The sequence below is a fragment of the Gigantopelta aegis genome, chromosome 9 (assembly GCF_016097555.1).
Source record: "Gigantopelta aegis isolate Gae_Host chromosome 9, Gae_host_genome, whole genome shotgun sequence".
NCBI classification, from domain to species: domain Eukaryota; kingdom Metazoa; phylum Mollusca; class Gastropoda; order Neomphalida; family Peltospiridae; genus Gigantopelta; species Gigantopelta aegis.
In genome coordinates this window covers 8847627-8867369 of record NC_054707.1, presented here as the reverse complement: position 1 = coordinate 8867369, position 19743 = coordinate 8847627, and the positions used below count along the sequence as shown (strand labels likewise).

General features: G+C 41.8%; 3 protein-coding genes across 3 annotated transcripts in view; all 3 read right to left on the bottom strand.

The window, feature by feature from the left end:
- LOC121382037 (MAM and LDL-receptor class A domain-containing protein 2-like) overlaps positions 1–5358 on the bottom strand; it is a 30963-nt gene extending 25605 nt beyond the window's left edge. The window contains exon 1 of the mRNA XM_041511511.1: positions 1267–5358. Within this exon, the coding sequence (XP_041367445.1) occupies positions 1267–5224 (3958 nt within the window). The 5' untranslated portion in view covers positions 5225–5358. The remainder of the gene's footprint in view (positions 1–1266) is intronic.
- On the bottom strand, positions 5282–11896 carry LOC121380818 (MAM and LDL-receptor class A domain-containing protein 1-like). The gene is made up of 2 exons (XM_041509800.1): positions 10938–11896; positions 5282–10045 (listed from the first exon to the last, which is right to left on the bottom strand). Exons 1-2 carry the CDS (start codon positions 11887–11889, stop codon positions 5379–5381), a joined length of 5619 nt encoding a protein of 1872 aa, XP_041365734.1. The 5' UTR covers positions 11890–11896; the 3' UTR covers positions 5282–5378.
- A 25-nt stretch (positions 11897–11921) lies between these two features.
- Positions 11922–19743, bottom strand: part of LOC121380816 (MAM and LDL-receptor class A domain-containing protein 1-like) — a 188222-nt gene continuing 180400 nt past the window's right edge. Inside the window, exons 143-149 of the mRNA XM_041509797.1 lie at positions 19497–19621; positions 18586–18676; positions 17378–17518; positions 15376–15632; positions 14018–14249; positions 11996–12701; positions 11922–11937 (exon numbers count right to left, since the gene is read on the bottom strand). Coding sequence (XP_041365731.1) covers positions 11922–11937; positions 11996–12701; positions 14018–14249; positions 15376–15632; positions 17378–17518; positions 18586–18676; positions 19497–19621 — 1568 coding nt within the window. The remainder of the gene's footprint in view (positions 11938–11995; positions 12702–14017; positions 14250–15375; positions 15633–17377; positions 17519–18585; positions 18677–19496; positions 19622–19743) is intronic.

The following is a 19743-nucleotide window of genomic DNA, read 5'->3' as shown; positions in this document are numbered from 1 at the left end:
CTATGGAAAAGTACACGTAAAAGATCCCTTGCTGCTATTTGGGTCAAATAGACTATACTAGAGCTAGACCAACTGAGAAATAACCATGATAGGCATGAGGCACAAAACGGATGACCCCAATGTTTTTGTCATTTGGTTTTAGGTGTTGATGAAAAATGTACATATAAAACATTTTAAAGGGACATTCCTGAGTTTGCTGCAATTTTTAAGATGTTATCAACTAACAGAGACTGTTTAACGATTGTAATTACACATCAAATATATTTTTATGCATAAGATATTAGTTTTTCTGATTGTTCTAATATTTGTACTAGGTTAAATTTCATTTTATTTCCTAAAATATAATTTTTTTTGTACGTACGAAATTGTTTGAAGACAAAATCCAGTTTGGGCTTCTTACAAACATTAAGACGACCAGAAACACATTGAATATACAGATACTAATATTCTAAACAAAAAAATATATTTAATTAATATGTAAGTTTAATCGTAGAAATATTTTATTAGTCTTGAAACATCTTACAATGCAGCAAACTCAGGAATGTCCCTTTAACCTGACCTGTAAGAGAGAATGCTGACATACCAAATTTGTTTCCAGGATTTTCTGAAGCACAATAACTTTTTAAGGCCTCATTGGTTCAAATACCCACAATTTAGTTTGTGCTAAAGTGTGTAACAAATAATTTCCTTTTTTGAAAACCATTAGAGCAACAATAACAAACATATTTAAGTTACAGATCCTAGTTATTAGGCAGTGTAAAACATGCTTCACTATTATAGCTTTCACACCATTGAATAGCACATTACTCACACTAGCTTCTTGTATGTACATGTAGTATGTTTCTGGTTGTTTTAGCCCTTAGTTTTGCCTATAACACTTTTAAAAGTCTACACACTCAATGCTTTAAACTCATCATTCATTTAAATACAGTGCAACTCCTCTAAACCGGACACCCTTGGGATCAAGCAGAAAGTCTGGTTTTAAGAGGTATCTGGTTTAGAGAGGTTCTCTTCTGCACACATATTTAAAAAGGGACCATGAAAAGCATCCGGTTTTGAGAGAATTCTGGTTTACAGAGAGTCCGGTTTTGAGAGGTTTCATTGTAGTATGTATTTAAAGTCTGGAGACTGGAAATTCTTGAGTGTCTGTAGTATCTCCAAACATGGAACAGTAAAGGTAATTAATTAATTACCTATGAAACTAGGGCAAGTGACTTTAAGAATAAAAGAAATCCCGTTTAGAAAATACATCAAGCATCAACTTACCACAGTTGTTTTCATCGGTACCGTCAGCACAGTCTTGGTTGAAATCACACACTTTCTTCCGGCTGACACACTTCCCGTCTGAACGGCAGTTGAACTGAGCCGTCAAGTTGCACTGATGTGGTGCCGCGGATGTGGGCATCTGGGTAGATTGGGACACACCGGCTGGAGGGCTGGGCAAGGCTGGAGAAAACTGACAGTCTGGGGTGAAGGAGAGATCGTCAATGGCTATGTCTCCCAGGTAACTGTCTCCCACTCTGGCTTCTATGATGACCTGGAAGTTGCTGGAGACGTTCAGCCGTACAATTCCACTCTGCCAGTATGAGCCTTGGTTGCCAGCCACTGACCAGATGAGATGAGTTGGAGGACCAGAGTTGTAGAGGCGATAGTACACATTCAGCTGGTTAACATGCTTCCCATACATGAAGAAGAAGAACCTCATGTTACAATTCTTCGAGGCTGATGCATAGAATGGTTTGGTGAGCAGCCACGTTTTCTGGTTGTATTTAGCAGGTGCAGATGCTTCCATGTACATGTAGTGTCCTGATGGTGTTCCTATTGTGTGATCTCGGTCGGGCCCACTGCCAGATGACGGAGTCTTGCCTGCCCACCGCTTCCAGTCAAAATCGTCATCCACCTTGTTCTGTCCTTGTTTCAGGTCACCGATGCCTTGTTCAAAGTTGTACTTCTTGTAGTTCTGACAGCTGCTGTCTGTTTCATCAGACTTGTCTCCGCAGTCATCGATGTTATCACAGAGTGAAGACTTGGGCACACATGCACCACGTGTACACCGGAATTGGTCAGCCGTACACGACTTCTGAACTGGCGGGATGCCACAGTTCTCAAACTGAATCTCATCAATGGCTATGGCTCCTTTGTAAATTCTAGCATACAACATTTTAAATGTCAGCTGGAAAGCAGCAAACCTCCGTCCAATCCCAACAGTTGTTGCAAGCCAAGCACTACCATGGTCTCCCCTATCTTGCCACAGAATTGTTGATTGAGTACCTTGTTTTATAACCAGGGAAAGACCTGCTGGACTAATGCCATGCATGAAATACTTAAATCGAACTTTACAGTCTGAGCTGGCTGCACTGAACTGTGGACTTGCAAGAGTTGCCACCTGTCCTCCTACATGCCCTCCTGGTGTTTTGTCATGGATGAACACAAAGTACTGACTCTTGCCACGTGATGCATCAAACGGTGGAGCCATGGGACCTAGATTGTTTGTGCTGATGCCAGTTGCCCTCTCCCAGTCAACCAAATCAGGGACAGTGTTCTTCCATCCACACATTCCTTTCTCAAAACTGCAATATGTTGGACAGCTGGACTCATCAGATCCATCTCGACAGTCTCGTTTGAAATCACAGAAGAGTTTAGACGACATGCAGGTACCATCAGCACAAGCTCTCTGGCCTGTTGGACATGGGTTTCTCGTTGTTACAATGGACTGATGAGAAGCTGCTCCTGGTGAGAATAAGGGTGGTGGAGTCACAGACCCCATACCACAGCCTGGTGTGAAGGAAATGTCATCTATGGCTATGTCTCCCCTATATCCGACACCGATTACTCCTTCAATAATTGTCTGGAATGGTGTTGAGCTGAGGAGGCTGACTTCTTTGCGTATCCATTTATTTCCCTGCTGACCTTTAACTGAAGCTAGCAGATTCTGTCCTCTGTCAAGAGTTTTCGAATAAACATTCAGAGCTCCTATGTGGGTGCCGTACATGTGATACCAAAATCGCAAAGAGCACTTGCCTGGTGGTTTTGGCATGTTATAGATGATTCTTGCAGTGTCGTTGGGTACGCGTGGACTAGATGACTCTATGTACAAGTAGTAGCCAGAAGCTGATCCACTTGTATGATCCTGTATTGGTCCAGTGTCACTGGAACCCGTCCGGCCTCTGAACCATGTCCAATTAAAGTTGTCTGTTGTGTCCTGAACCCAGCCACACATGCCCAGCTCAAAGTTACACTGGCTGTACTGATAGCAGTTCTGTTGTGCCTCATCCGTTCCATCACAGCAGTCTGTCTGGAAGTCACACTGGAGATTCCGAGCAATGCAATGGCCATCTGCACATCTCAACTGACCGAGGCTGCAAGAAGGCGGAGCATCTGGCTGTGAACAATTTGTGAAAACTAGGTCATCAATAGCCACATATGCTGACTTGGAGGTAAAGGCATCAGCTTCAAAGATCAGTTGGAAATCTGACGAACAGACAGGGAGCTGTACCGATACAATGTTCCAGCTGTTGAATGGCCTTGGAGGTCGTGGCTGGGTCCACAGTGTGCTCTCCGTCTCCGACTTCCTTATGAATAGCTTGAATGGTCGGAAGCTTAGTCGACCCATTGCGTACCAGAAAGAAAATGAACATGACTGTCCAGCTCTGTGATAAATTGGACTAACAAGTCGAGAGTTTTCTAAAAAGAAGTTCCCAGGATTCTTTATAAGCCCGTAGTGCCCAGATGACTTTCCAGTTGTGTGGTCCAGTGTTGGTCCACTATTCTTTGTTGGCTGCCCATTGCTAGCAACAGTCCAATTAGATGTTTGTCCTTTCATCTGGTTTGTCCACCGACACATATTTCCATTTTCAAAGTTACATTTACTAGGACAAGACAGTTCATCACTCCCATCTGTACAATCATTTTTGAAATTGCAGAAGGCATCTGCTGGAATGCACTGTTTATTGGCACACTGGCCTTTCCCTGGTCCACAAGGGCCTGGCGTTGTTGGTGGGAATGGTGATAGAGTAGCTCCAGATGCAATCTGGCAGCCCGGTGTGAAGGATATATCATCTATGCCTATGTCTCCTTTATAACCTGACCCTCGAATTCCTTCGATCACTATTCTGAAATTGACGGAACTTGTTATAAGAATATCAGCTCTTTTCCAGGCATCTGCTTGAGAATTCAACTTAGACCAGATAACATTCCTGGCTCCAGTGTTGGACACCTCCTTGTAAATCTTCAGTGCATTGACATGAGGTCCAAACATGTGGTAGAACAATCTCATTCTACAAACACCACTTGTGGTTGGCCTGAAAACAATGCTCTTGATACGTGCCGAATCATTGGGTCGTCTTGGTGCCGATGTCTCTATGTAAATATAGTAGCCAGTCTCATTTCCAGTTGTATGGTCTCTGTCGGGGCCAGTGCCAACGGTCATGGTTCTTCCCCTCACTCTTGTCCAGTCAAAGTCATCGGTCTTGTCTTGAATCCAGTTACACATACTTGTTTCAAAATTGCATCTCTCCACGTAACGACCACAGTTCAACTCATCAGAACTATCTCCACAGTCGTCCTGGAAATCACAAACCTTGGAATTGTCAACGCATGCTCCCCGTGTACAGTGGAACTGATTTGCAGCACACACTGTTGCATTGTTTGTAAGCCCACACTGTGACATGGTGATGTCATCGATGGCCATATCACCTGACCGTAAAACATGTAGAGCTTCGAAAAGCAGCCTGTAGCCTGGCATCCTGGCACCAACACCTGCTGATGCATTATTCCACTGACTTCCATGTGCCCCAAATGCCGACCACAACAAGATTCGACCACTTACGGCATTAGTGCGAATACCAGGTGGTATCAAGAACAGCCTCATCACGCCTCCTGCACTCTTTTTATGGTACCAGAAATTAACCTGACAGCTTGCAGAGAGTTGTCCAAACACAGGTGACTGCATTATAGCATGACCAAAGAATGCTCCCTTGCCTGAATCAACATACATGTAGAATCCAGCTGGTGTCTTCAGCGTGTGATCCGTAGAGGGACCTGAGATGGCTGAATGAGTTGACCCACTGTGTTTCTCCCACTGGTATCTTGATGTGCTCACATCCACCCAGCCACAAAGTCCAGACTCGAATGTACATGGACCACAGTTAGTTTCATCAGATCCATCTGAACACTGGCTGACAAAATCACACACTTGAGTTGCAAATATACACTGTTTATTCATGCACTGCCATTTGCCTGCTCCACAGGGATTTGATGTTGCTGTTGGGGCCACAGGGATAACAGTGGAAAATGGTACGGTTGACAGCTGGCACTGAGGTGTAAACGTGATGTCATCAATAGCAATGTCACCTCTGTACCCTCGGCCCACAGATGCCTCAATCACAACTTGGAAAGGGTACTTTAGAGTACAGAGGCAATTCAACTCTTGACCAGTAATTTCCAACCTCCCCAGTCCTCTTCCACAAAGTCTTCAAGACGCCATTGATTGCTGTTCTCATATAAATGCTCAGACTGGCGACATCTTTTCCATACATGTTATAGTACATCCTCATGGTGCAATAAGGCACACTTGTTGAAGGCTGGAAGACAATGCTTACAATCCGTGCTTTATCTCCTAGTTGTCTTGGAGATGAGGCTTCTATGAACAAATAATGTCCTGATCTTGTGTTGAGTGTGTGGTCCTTCGATGGTCCAGTGTTTATCGTAGGTGTAGAGCCTACTTTTCGTATCCAGTTAAAGTTGTCATCTGTCATCTGAGACCACTGACAAAGGTCCTGCTCAAAGTTGCAGCCCATGTAGTTCTTGCAGGTTGAGTTCTGTTCATCAGATCCATCACCACAGTCATCTGTGTAGTCACACAGTCTACTCTTTGATATACAAGCTTTACTGTTGCATGTGAACTGTCCAGTGGATCCTCTGCAATCTTTTGTAGTTGGCTGAGAACAGTGTTGGAAATAGATATCATCAATAGCAATGTCTCCTAAGACGTTAAATGTTCTTGTCGCTTGTAGTAGTAGCCGGAAAGGTCTAGCCATTCTTCCAATCGGAACTATTGCCTGATACCACCGGTTTCCGTGATTACCACTAGCATACCACAGTCGAGTTGGTGCTGCGGTTCCTTCCTGTTGAGTTACAGCCAACTGTCCAATTCCAGTTCCATACATGTGATACCAGAACGTCAGCTGACATGTTGAGGATGACTGCTGGAGGACAGGACTTCTGTACTCGGCCTTTGACATTGAATTTCCATTACTGGCATCAACAAACATGTAGTAGCCATTGGTTGAGAAAGATGTGTGGTCAGTTGAAGGTCCAGTGTTGGAGTCAGGAGTTGCCCCTTTATAATGGATCCACTGAAATGAGCCACTGCCATAGCCCTGCCACTTGCAGGTTGTGTTGTCAAAGTTGCAGTCATAACCACAATTAGCTTCATCTTCAGCATTGGGACAATCAAAATTAAAGTCACACATCTGAGAACTTGATACACATTTCCCATTGCTTGGACAGTGGAAAACACACTGTTGCATGGGTGTGGGTGTTGGTATAGAGTTGCAGTTTCCATTCTGAATCGATACGTCATCAATAGCTATGTCACTCAGATAGTTGGAACCTACCACACCTTCAAGAATAATTCTGTAGCCGCCAGCTTTTCCACCAACTGTAACACGAGACATATTCCAACTAGTTCCTTGATCACCATTCAATGAAAAAACATTACTCACGGCTCCCGAGTTGGGCCACATTTTAACATTTAGAGATCCCATGCCAGAACCGTGCATGTTGTACCAGAATGAGAGACATCGTGTTCTGTTATCAAATGGGGATGACACAAGCCAAGCTTTATTTCCAGCTTTCCGAGGAGACGATGACTCCATCAGAGCATACTTGCCAAACTTCGAGTTGAGTGTGTGGTCTTGTTTGGGGCCTGTACCAGCTGTAACGGTATTTCCTCTCGCCCTAATCCAATCGAAGTTGTCCTTGCTCTGAATGTTCACCCATGTGCAGAAATCTTGTTCAAAGGCACAGCTACCAGCCACTGGACACATTGTAGGTTTCAAGACGATATCATCAATAGCAATGTCGCTGGAGAAGCCTGAACCAATGATTGCTTCAAATGTTATTGTAAACGGCTGGGAACTAGAAATATCCACTTGAGAAACATGCCAGTCAACACCTTGGTTTCCAACCTGACTCCATATGGACCGGCCTAGGTTTCCATTTTTCCTCAGGTACACATTAAGCCTGCCCATTGTACGACCATTCATGTTATACCAAAACTGAAGACATGACCCTAGAGTAGCGCCATGTTGTGAACTGTCAATGCGAGCTATGTCGTTTGGTCGTCTGGGAGCAGAGGCTTCAATGTACATGTAGTTTCCTTCCCTTGTCCCAAACGTGTGGTCACTAACGGGACCTGTGCCAGAACTGCTTGTCCTACCTGAATGCAGAGTCCAGTCAAACTTGTCCGAAATGTCTTGAGTGTAACCACATATCCCATCCTGGAAATCACAGCTCACCTGTGCTGGACAATGGTCAACGTTCATGGTGATGTCATCTATAGCAATGTCCCCATCAAAACTTGGACCTGTCACTCCCTCTATGACAATGGATGTACTGCCAATTATTTTCTGAAGGTGTATTTGTGCATACTTCCAATCAGGGCCCTGGTCGCCCACTCTTGTCCACAATCGAATATCTCTCCCAGCATTCCTAGCATACACCGACAGTCTGTTTATACTAGCCCCGTACATGAAGTACCAGAACTTAAAGCATGCACCCCTAGAAGTAATACTCCATTTTGGACTGATCAGTCTTGCAGAATCGTTGGCATTCCTTCCTGACACCTCTGTATACATGTAATGTCCCTGGCTATTTCCCTTTGTGTGGTCAGCTAGTGGTCCTGTTCCTTGAGATGACGTGCTGCTTGTCTTTCGTGTCCAGTCGAAATTGTCTGATGTATCTTGTCTCCAGTTGCATATTCCCAACTCAAAGTCACAGTACAAAGCGGTGCGTGGATACGTTGCAGGAGAGGTGAGTGCAGTGGTTGGCATTGGCGAAGTTGTTATGCCAAAGCACCTGTATTTGGTGATGACGATATCATCAATAGCGATATCGCCCGTATAGTTTCCTCCATACACGCCTTCAAATATCACCACGTAATCCGATGTCGAACTCACTTGAGCCTGACCCTGTTTCCATACATTTCCTTGGTTGCCAGAAAGTGACCACACAAGCTTTCGTGGACCTACTCCAGTTGTTGCGTACGTCTGTGTGTAGATGTTTAATGTTCCCACTCCAGCACCGAACATGTGGTAATAAAAGCGAACGCAGCCACTGTTGACAGCATGGAGGTGATCGCTGACGAGCTGTGCTTTCTCTCCAGCCTTCCTGTTGTTGCCAGATGTTTCAATGTACATGTAGTAGCCACTGGCTGTTCCCCGGGTGTGGTCTACTTTCGGCCCCGTCGTCAGAGTGGGTGTCCCGCCATTGTCTCTCAGCCAATCAAAATCATCACCTGTTTTCACGTTGATGTATCCACATGTGTCTTGTTCAAAATTGCAATATCCATCAGGTGGACAAAATCCATTCTTCCATGTGATGTCATCAATAGCAATGTCTCCAAATGGTCCATTGCCCCTTACAGCTTCTATCTGAACATTGTATGATGTTCTTTGAGGTCTGACGGCCACTTTGGCTAGTCTCCACATATTACCTTGACTGTGTGCTCTAGTCCATAGCTCTCTTCTCAAACTGCCGTTACTTTTCAGATACACATTTAGGGATCCGACATTTGCACCGTTCATGTGGTACCAGAACTGCATGCAGCTGAACATGAATATTCGACCTTTGTACGCTGGTCCATTCAGGATGGCTCTATCTCCTTGTCGTCGTGGTGAAGAGGTTTCGATGAATGCGTAGTGTCCCGTGTTTGATCCGAAGGTATGATCATACTGTGGACCTGTGCCTGGTGATGCTGTGGATCCACTTCCAATAGTCCAGTCGAATTCGTCCTGCACCGACTGCTTCCACAAGCAAAGTCCATGTTCAAAATCGCACGACTTGTCTGGTGGACACGCCCCTGTCACAACCTGCAGGTCATCAATTGCAATATCTCCCAGTGGTCCCCCAACAACTGCCTCGATATACACCACATACTCTTCACTAGATACGAGTGTCCTTGAACCCTGGATCCACTTATCTCCCTGTGAGCCTGACCGTGACCAGAAAACAGAGGAGTTGGATGGGGTCTGGATATTGATGCTCAAATTTCCAACCGTTGCCCCGAACATGTAATACCAGAATTTGAGGCAGTGTCCAGAAGCAGGTGTTGGCGGCAGCTTAGGGCTGTCCAGCCTGGCAATATCACCCCTCCTTCGCGGGTATGATGTTTCTATGTAGTAGTAGTATCCCCTGCCTGTGGTGTGATCAGCTGCGGGGCCAGTGCCCATGGTTGATGTAGGTCCTATCTTCCTTGTCCAGTCAAACACGTCGTCTTTAGCTTGCTGCCATGAACAGAGATTTTTTTCAAAATTGCAAGCAATGTTTGGTGGATAAATTTTCGGGTCGCAGCGGCTGAACGAAATGTCATCGATGGCAATGTCACTTGTCTGAGTTGGAGAAAAGCCTCTGGCTGGGTAGGCCACAAACTGAAGTTTCCAACCTTTCTGTGGAGACCCCATCCTCAATCCCAAATATGCATAGCCTCTCCTCCAAGCTAAGCGCTGAGATCCTGATTTTGCAAACAGAGGCTTTATTGTACCATTATTGAATATTCCATTGAGTTTGAGAGTTCCTGTGTGTGGTCCATTCATGCTGTACCAGAAGTACATAGTGCAGTACCTCGAGGTTGTGGGCATTGCTGGACTCTGTATGATTGCCTGTGAGAAAAAGACTCCTCTGGATCCTTCTACGTACATGTAGTGTCCATCGGCAGTTCGCTTGGTGTGATCCTTCTGCAGGCCTGAGGAACCTGCTTGACGTCCACTTGTCACCGTCCAGTTGTATTTACCAGTACTCCGGTCCGTCCAGCCACAGTAAGAACCTGCAAGCAAACAGCAGATTAAGACATAAACTTATTGAAAAATAGACTTTATTTATTTATTTATTTATTTATTATATATTCATAGAAAAAAGCTCCTGTGCATATATAGCACAAGGTATATGTGAAATGGTAACCAAGGAGAAATCAAATCATTTTCAAGACATTTTTCTTTCTATTTATAAACATTATGTTATGATTTGCACAATTATGATGTCTCATCATCTTTGTCAAATTTCAACCATTGACAAACTTTGCAGTTGGTTTAATGCCATTTTATTTGCTGCACAGGAACTTTTTTGTCAACTTTATTCAGATATGATTAAATATTTGTAAATAAAACAAATTGTGAACCTAACACTTAGCAACTAAAAAAACTTTAAACCTACCACTCTATTAAAATAGTCAACCTACCTCTTGGCTCAAAAGGATTAAACCATTGTAATTAAAACAAATGGTGAACCTACCAGTTGGTTCTAACACAGGATTAAACCATTGTAATTAAAACAAATGGTGAACCCAACACTTGGTTTTAACCTTAGTTCTAACACGGGATTAAACCATTGTAATTAAAACAAATGGTGAACCTACCACTTGGTTTTAACCTTAGTTCTAAAACGGGATTAAACCAATGTAATTAAAACAAATGGTGAACCTACCAGTTGGTTTTAACCTTAGTTCTAACACAGGATTAAACCATTGTAATTAAAACAAATGGTGAACCTACCAGTTGATTCAAACACAGGATTAAACCAATGTAATTAAAACAAATGGTGAACCTACCAGTTGATTCAAACACAGGATTAAACCAATGTAATTAAAACAAATGGTGAACCTACCAGTTGGTCCTAACACAGGATTAAACCATTGTAATTAAAACAAATGGTCAACCTACCAGTGGGTTCAAAAGTACAAGTACCACAAGCTGCTTCATCTGACTTGTCTGCACAATCTGCGGTGAAGTCGCACACACGGGAAGCCGGGATACATTTCTTATCACTCGTACACTGGAAGCCGCCGCCAGTACAGGCACTCTGGGTGGTACTGAGTGGATACTGAGCTGTGGGAAGGGTGACACCGGCTAGCCTGCAACTTGGACCTATGATCACATCATCCACTGCTATGTCACCGCTGAATGATGTCCCTCGGACACCTTCTATCACTATCTGGAAGGTCTGTGTACTGGAAAGAGGAACCGAGGCTCGCTCCCAGAAATCTCCTCTGTTACCGGACTTTGTCCACACTTGTGTCCTGTAGCCTCCACTCTGTGTTTGGGTATAGACGCTGAGGGTTCCCGTTCCCACACCGTACATATGGTAGTAGAAAGTGAAGATGCAGCCATCGGTAGCTTTAGCCGGCAGGATCGCTCGACTGATTATTCGAGCCTTGTCGTTACGTTTCCTTGGCGCAGACGACTCGACGTAGATGTAATATCCACTGTTGAGGTTTGTTGTGTGGTCGCGCGTTGGGCCAGTGTTCACCGACGCTGTGGGACCTTGATGTCGCTGCCAGTTGAACTGATCGGAAGTGTCTTGCGTCCAGTAGCACATGGACTTCTCAAACGAGCACCGGTCAGCCGTCGAACAGAGGGGCGCTGTTTCGTCGCTGTTGTCTCCGCAGTCGTCAGTGAAGTCACACAGCTGGCTGTTGTCCACGCACGAGCCCCGGTTACAGCGGAATTTGTTCACAGCACAGGTCTGCTGAATGGGAGGCAGCCCACAGTTGATGAACGAGACATCGTCGACGGCAACCACACCAGATGAAGCAAAGTTCTTCGTAGCCTGAATCAATACTTGGAAAGTGGTCGGGACTCGTCCGACATCTGCCGTTGCCCTCACCCACCTCATGCCCTGGTTCGTGCTTCTCCTCCAGATTTCCGTCACCCTCGTGCCGACCTGGATGGCCACCGAGACTGTGCCTACTCTAGAGGCTCCGCCAATCATGTAATAGAACTGGATCTGACATGTTGAAAACGATCGCTGGAGGACGGGGCTTTGTAGCGATGCCTTGGAGTTGAACGCGCCCTGTGCTGCATCCACGTACATGAAGTAGCCCCTGGCCGTTCTTGTGGTGTGGTCTACAGGGGGACCCCGACTCGCTGACAGCGAGCTGTTTTGTCCTCGCTGCCACCGGTACGAGCCCACACTGACGTCGTTCCAGTTACACAGATCCGTCTCGAATGTGCAGTTGCCACACTTCAGCTCGTCGCTGCCATCGGTGCACTGAGCCGTGAAGTCGCACACCTGGTTCGGCGGAATCACCTGTCCACTCTTGCAGGTGAATGAAGAGCTTGGGGCACTGGTTGAGCCGCACAGCCCTGGGGTCATTCGCACATCGTCAAGGGCTATGTCGCTTGTGTAGCTAGCGCCAGCGATGCCTTCAATCACCAGCCGGAAGTTTTTCGTCGATTGTACAGACACAGCGGCATTCTGCCACTGGTTTTTCTGATTCCCACTGCGACTCCACAGCTTCTGTAGCGGTGCTGTTCCCATGCCGATGTTGGTGTCGACGTAGAGGTTCAGAGTTCCCATGGTCGTCCCGTACATGTGATACCAGAAGGTGAAGCAGCCACCCAAAGGCATGTGTAACACTTCCGATCTAAGACGTGCTTTCTGGCCGGGTTTTGTTGGTGTTGATGTCTCGATGTACATGTAGTATCCTAGAAAGACAACAAAAATACAACACTTATTTTATTAACCAAGACAAGAAAGTTATCTGTTATCAAAAACTCCACTAATAAAACTGATAAAGTAAACGGGAATAAATATCTAAGAGTTAGATACATGAAAGGAGATCATGCGCAAAAAATGTTGTGTGTGTGCACATGGTTAAAGAACTGTGTTTATCATAAATTATTATAAATACACAGTTGTTTAGGAAAGTTCCACATGATTATGGGATAAATAGAGGATTCCACACCAGTGTTATTTAATATGGAAAATTAATTAGTAAACCTATATTTGTTTAAGACAATAACATCATATGATAACATCACAATAAGGTGTTTTTTTGTGGAGTCAAACTTTCCGGTCATGTGACACAACAATGGCGGCATTGTAGAAAACAATGGAATTTACTACTGGGAACTAAATCGCTGTACAATCAAATGTGGTGGGAAGAATTTGATTTAAAAAAAACTATTTTGGCCGCTAATGCAGGTTCTGCCCTTATTTTTGCTGACAAATAGTGGCCGCTGTGGAAAGAAATGTGTTGGGGGATTTCAGGGTGGCCGTTATGGGCACGTGGCCATTAGACCAAGTTCGACTGTGTGTGTGTGTATATATATATATATATATACACACACACACACACACACATACACACACCTCATAGTGAGCTTATGTGATTCCATTATTTACCAGGCTTAATTAAGTCTGATGGCTAAACCACTATAGGTCAGTGCAATATATAACCTGTGATTGTTCCAACCAGTGCACCACTACTAATCAAATGCTGTGGTATGTGTTATCCTGTCTGTGGGAAAGTGCATATAAAAGATCCCTTTCTGTATTAGTAAAAGATGTATTAGTAAAAGAATTGCCAAATGTTTGACATCCAATAGCCGATGATTAATTAATCAATGTGCTCTAGTGGTGCCATTCAACAAAACAAAACTTTTTATATACCTTGTGAAGGAAGGAAGGAAATGGTTTATTTAACGATAAACTCAACACATTTTATTTACGGTTATATGGCGTTGGACATATGGTTAAGAACTACACATATATTAAGGGAGAAAACCCACTGTCGCCACTACATAGCCTACTCGTTTTGATTAGCAGCAAGGGATCTTTTAGATGCATCATCCCAAACAGGATAACACATACCACAGCCTTTGAAGTATCAGTCGTGGTGCACTGGTTGAAGTGAGAAATAGCCCAATGGGTAAAATGACAGGGATCGATCCCAAACTGACTGCGCATCAAGTGAGCACTTTACCACTGGGCTACGTCTCGCCCATATATAGATATATACCTTGTGAAGAGCTCAGAGTATGATCAGTCTGTGGGCCTGTTGATGAAGATGTTGTACGACCTTTGTTGCGCAGCCAATCGAAATCATCTCCGACTTGGTCGTTAGTCCACATGCACGTGTCCACCTCAAAGTCACAGCTGGCAGGTGGAGGACACGGCCTCGTCTGGACTGTGATGTCATCAATGGCGATGTCACTCCGGTAGTTTGACCCAACCGACGCCTCAAATACCACCTGGTAAATACATACAAACAACACATGGTAAATACTTACAAACAACACATGGTAAATAATTACAAACAACACCTGTTAAATACATACAAACGACACTACATACAAAACAACACTTGTTAAATACACCAGTTAAATACATACACACATGCATGATAATACGTAAAAGCCACATCTGTTATTACATACAAACACCACTTTTGGTTTACAACAGCTGTTTCAAGAACCGGATGTATGCTTTAAAGTGAAAAGCTCTTATTCTGAAACCGCACAGTGTATTTTTCACTATTAGAGCCACAACTGATATAAATGAAATAAGACATTATGTAGAGATTTTATTGTTTAGATTATGCATTTCCCTACATTCCATAGGAGTACGGGCTCCCATTTATGTAAGGGGGGTGGGGGGGGGGGGGGGGGGGGGGGGGGGGGCAGGCTGGTTCTTGGCTGAATTAAACGAAAATGCCCGAATCTATATAACAACATTTATTCATATTAGCATTATTTCCAAACAGCTATATAGGGGTGCAAACGAATCACTATACAATTTTACATGGATTACAACTAATTTTTTGGACAGAATGGTGGAAATACATGGTAAAAAGGTATCAGTTTAGCACATTTTGCCTGAATATTTGTAATTTTGCCCATATTTGAGGTTTTGCTCCAGCACTAGAGGAGAGTGGGCCCGCTTATGCTACATCTTAAGTGCCTCTGGTCATCCCGGTGTTTATAATATCACAAAATGCATCATTCATATTTTTTCAAATGCACATACCTCCGAGAAATACGTTATGGAGACAAGCTCTTTCTATTTTTTAAGGGTATTTCCCCATTTCAATATCACAGACACTGGTTTCACTCTATTTTATCTTTACTCATATGAGTTACAGGTTTGTAGATTAACCAAGCTTAAGTGTCCAAATTCACAGGTTGAAACTAGGTTTGGAGACTTCAATAACTACATGTATATGAAACTTATGAATTTGATTATTTTCTGAGCTTTCACTATGAGAATTAAATAATCCCAACTCATTTAATAAACTTGTTACACCACACACACTCATTCAGTAGTCTTTTCCTGTCCACAACAGGTAATAACACAAAAACAATTCTGAAATACACTTACATCAAACGGAGAATTACTGTTAAGGTTCACTTGCGCAGGCAGCCATAAGTTTCCTTGGTTACCAGTCAGTGTCCAGGCAGCTAGACCGAGACGGTTGTAGCGTCGCAGGTACACTTTGAGAGACCCAGTGCCCGAGCCGTACATGTGGTAGAAGAATCGCAGACACTCCCCAGATGTACGTGTGAAATGCGCTCCAATCAACCGGGCCTTGTCACCTCGCCGTCTTGGAGATGATGCTTCGATGAACATGTAGTAACCTAAGTAATTAGAAATTAATATCACTTATAAGATGAAAAAAAAGAAAAGAATCCATACAATATTCATCAAAATATAAATCCAATATTGAACAAACATATCTATGTATGAATGTTAAGTACACAATAAAAATGAAAACATATTTTAACATAAAAAAAATAACATGTTTGATAAATTTTACAATGAAAAATAAAACGTTTTATATATTTTAATATGAAAAACAAAATGTTTAGTATATACTTTGTGTGTAAGCATTATACCAACATATTTTTGAACATTGGTCTGTTTTATACACTGCATATTTTGTTTACATTTCTGTAAAAAAAAAAAATATATATATATATATCAGGGGTGGGGAAAAGCCCTTTTTTCCCGGTCTGGGACCGATTCTAGATCTCTGAGAACGAAATTATTTTCCAAAAACGTGCGTTTGCCGGTCCCACTTTTGTCATTCTTGTCGGTCCAAAGCACCTGTCCGTTTCTATTATAGGAACAAATTCCTATCCGCCAATTGGATTGGCCTGCCCAGACATTGGCATCTTGTGAATGATTTAAAATAATAATAAATAAATAAATAAATAGTGGTCAAAATTGACTGGTGTTTCTGAACGTCTATGATTTTAAAGTCTGCCACTAGGCTAGACTTTTGTCAAAGCCGCTGTGCTGGTCACGAGATAAAACAGACGTTAACAATAGCATCATTCTTGGTGAGAAAGCTACCAAGGTATTACACTCCAATTAAAACAAAGGACCCAGTTTGCAACTGGTCACAACAACACATGTTAACGCCTGTGTATGGAGCTCTGTCGGGTCAAGTGTCAGAGTCCGAGGCAAGAGGCTTTTGTGAAATACAAACTGCTTGAAATAGCATAAAATATACTGAAATAATCTATAAATGTGTTTCTTGTTGACTGTTCAATGTAGTGTATCAAATAATTATAAAGGACTTTAAAATTTAAAAAAAGGTTTACACCTCTTTTTTTTTAAAAAGTGGGAGTGAGTTGGAATAGCTAAACCGGCTATCTTTAGAGCCAGGAGAGGTCAAATGTCATCCAATCGGCGACAACGTTATTAATTGCTTTGTCTAAACGTGTGCCAGATCAAGTTGTCAAACGCTCCAATGGTGTTATTGTTTATTAATTTTCAGGACTACTGAATACTGGTACTTTTTATACATATATGGGAGTTAAAATGCATAACTTTTATTCCTTTTTTATATTATTTATTCCATTATGTAAAATAAATATAATAAAAAAAAATCGTTTATCGTTTCGCATTCATGATTCAAGATAAAAATATACAAATGCCACTATGATTTTGTTTTTAGAACACTATTTGGCAAATATCACCTTTTAAATGATTTTATAATTTTTATTTGTATTCCTTTCTTCTTATCCCTCTACCCCCCTCCCCCGGTAGTGATGACATCAACGTGGGACCGATTGACAATTTTATTTTTCCCCACCCCTGATATATATATATATATAATAGAAACACGCTGAACAGCTTACTATGTGTGTGTGTGTGTGCATGTGTGTGTGTTTGTCTATTCAAACAACATATGCCCAACAACAAACCTCACACACACCAACTCATCTATAATATTGCTGTCTGTCAGAACAACTTGGCTACATGATATCAAGTAACAATATTGCAATATGTGGTCTGATCCAATAAATTACAAATAACCATATATTACCATTAAATCTAAAAAGGAAAGAAAGAAGGAATGAGTGGGGAACCATACCATTGTAAGTGCCATAGGTGTGGTCACTGACTGGACCGGTTCCTTGAGTTGCTGTTCGACCATGTTGTCTTGACCAGTCAAAGTTATCCGTCTTGTCTTGTTTGTAGCTACAAATATTACTGGCTTCAAAGTCACAGGTATCTGAAAGAAAAAAGTAAAAAACAGATATAGGACAATTATAGTTTTAACAGAAAACATTTAGTAATCCAAATTAACATCCAAATGAAAAATGGTAGTTCGAGATAATTGAAAATTATTTCACTTAGGACATAAACATGATATGAAATGGAAGCTCGTTTAACCTTCTTACTACTGCAGGCGAGATATCTCGCCCAACGTCGCGCCAGTCAACATACTGTATACTGTATACAGTGCATTCCCCAATTCATATTTCCTGCCATTTTGCACACGACACGCACACCGAAAGACTTGTGTAACAGGAAACAGAAGACAACTCAGCTTCCTGTGTCTTTAGGTTTTTGTTTTGAATATAGCTTGTAATTTTGAGTTGAAAAAGTGGCTTTCGGCAAGTATTTTAGTTTGACACAAATGGAATCACATTGCGGTCATTTTCAGGGATCGATAGCTGATTGTGACAGATAATTTGATAATAAATTTGATTGTTTTACCAACAAAGAAAATATTGGGATATGAATCGTAGTTTAAAAAAAATAATAGACAAATACTGGACAGCTGGCCACAAATGCAGTAAACGTGACTTTAAATTTTGTTGCCTAATTTTAGTCAATATTAACTGATCTAAAATATAAAAATTATAAAAACCCACGACAATAATACTTAACGATTCAAATATAAACTTTATTTTATGTATTTTACAAATTATTTAAATGAATATATGTGAGTAAAAATTATAAACTTGTACCCACTCAACGTGTTTTTTGTCAAAAATTAATCCAGTAGTCTAAAGGTTAATATCCTATAAATATTATCCTATTTATCTGATTACCCCCCCCCCCCTGTTTTAATTATTGATGTCAGACTATGAGATGTTATATTATACTGACTTTTTTATATATTATGTCGTATTCAAGGTTGGAGTCGTAAATTGCAAGGTTGGAGTCTTGTATTAAAGGTTGCAAATAAGACTGTCATATGGTATGTCTTGTATTTAAGGTTGAAGGTTTGTATTAAAGGTTGCAAGTAAGAATGTTATATGATATGTCTTGTATTTAAGATTGCAAACTCACTATCTGGTGGACATGGTCCATCATTGATGGCAATGTCGTCAACAGCAATGTCACTCCGGAATCCATTCCCAATAACTCCTTCTATGACCATCTGAAAATATACACCAACACTTAACTTGCAGTAGGTTTATGAACTCACAGTCACATATATATAACTCAAAGACAATGCTAAGATCAATATTAAAGGGACATATACCCTAGTTTTAAACACTAAAGCATATTTTTTTTACTATTAGAGCCATTTTTTATAACTGAAATCATACTTTACTTAGATTTTATTGTTTAGATTATCTATTTCCGTACATTTGAAGTGTTTTTGGTCATCCTGGTGTTTTTAATATCACAAAATGCATTTCTCATATTTTTAAAAATGCACGTACATCTGAGAAGTAAGTTATGGAGTTGAATTTTAGTCTATTTTTAGAGGATATTTTACCAATTTTAAAGTCACAGACTCATGTTTCACTCAATTGTAACTTTATCCAAATGTGTTACAGGTTTGTAGATTAACTAAACTTAGTGTTAATTTTCATGGGCTGAAACTAGGGTCTGTCCCTTTAACCCTTTCCAACCCTTTCTGTGCAATAGAAAGGGTTTATGGAATGATGTCAGTGAGAAATGTAAAGAATCTGAATTGATGTTGGTCCAGTTTGTGGACTAGAAAGGGTTCATGCATGGAGTTGAAAGTTTTTGTGGAATAGAACAGGTCTGTGAAATGGAAAGGGTTTTTTAAATTTATAGGGTTTGTGAACTATAAAGGGTTTGTGGAGAAAGGGTTTGCAGAGTAGAAGGGGTTGATGGAGTAAAAAGGGTCTGTGGATTAGAAAGGTCTGTGGATTAGAAACGATTTGCTGATTAAAATGGGTTTATTGATTATATATGGAGTGATATAAATAAGATATATAAAGAACCTGGATTGATGTTGGCACAGTCTGGGGAGGAGATAGGGTTTGTGGAGTGATGTACAGATCTCCATATATCCATTTATCTCCCTGCTCTCCTGCACGAGTCCACATTGGAGTGCCCAGGTTGTTGCCTGTAAGAAAAACGTAAGTGATGTTCATCACAGTCTCGAATCAAATGAAACCTATCTCAAATGGTGAGGTGAGAGAAATACATAGTATATATCTCGTACAACTCTGATTAGATTTTGTGTAT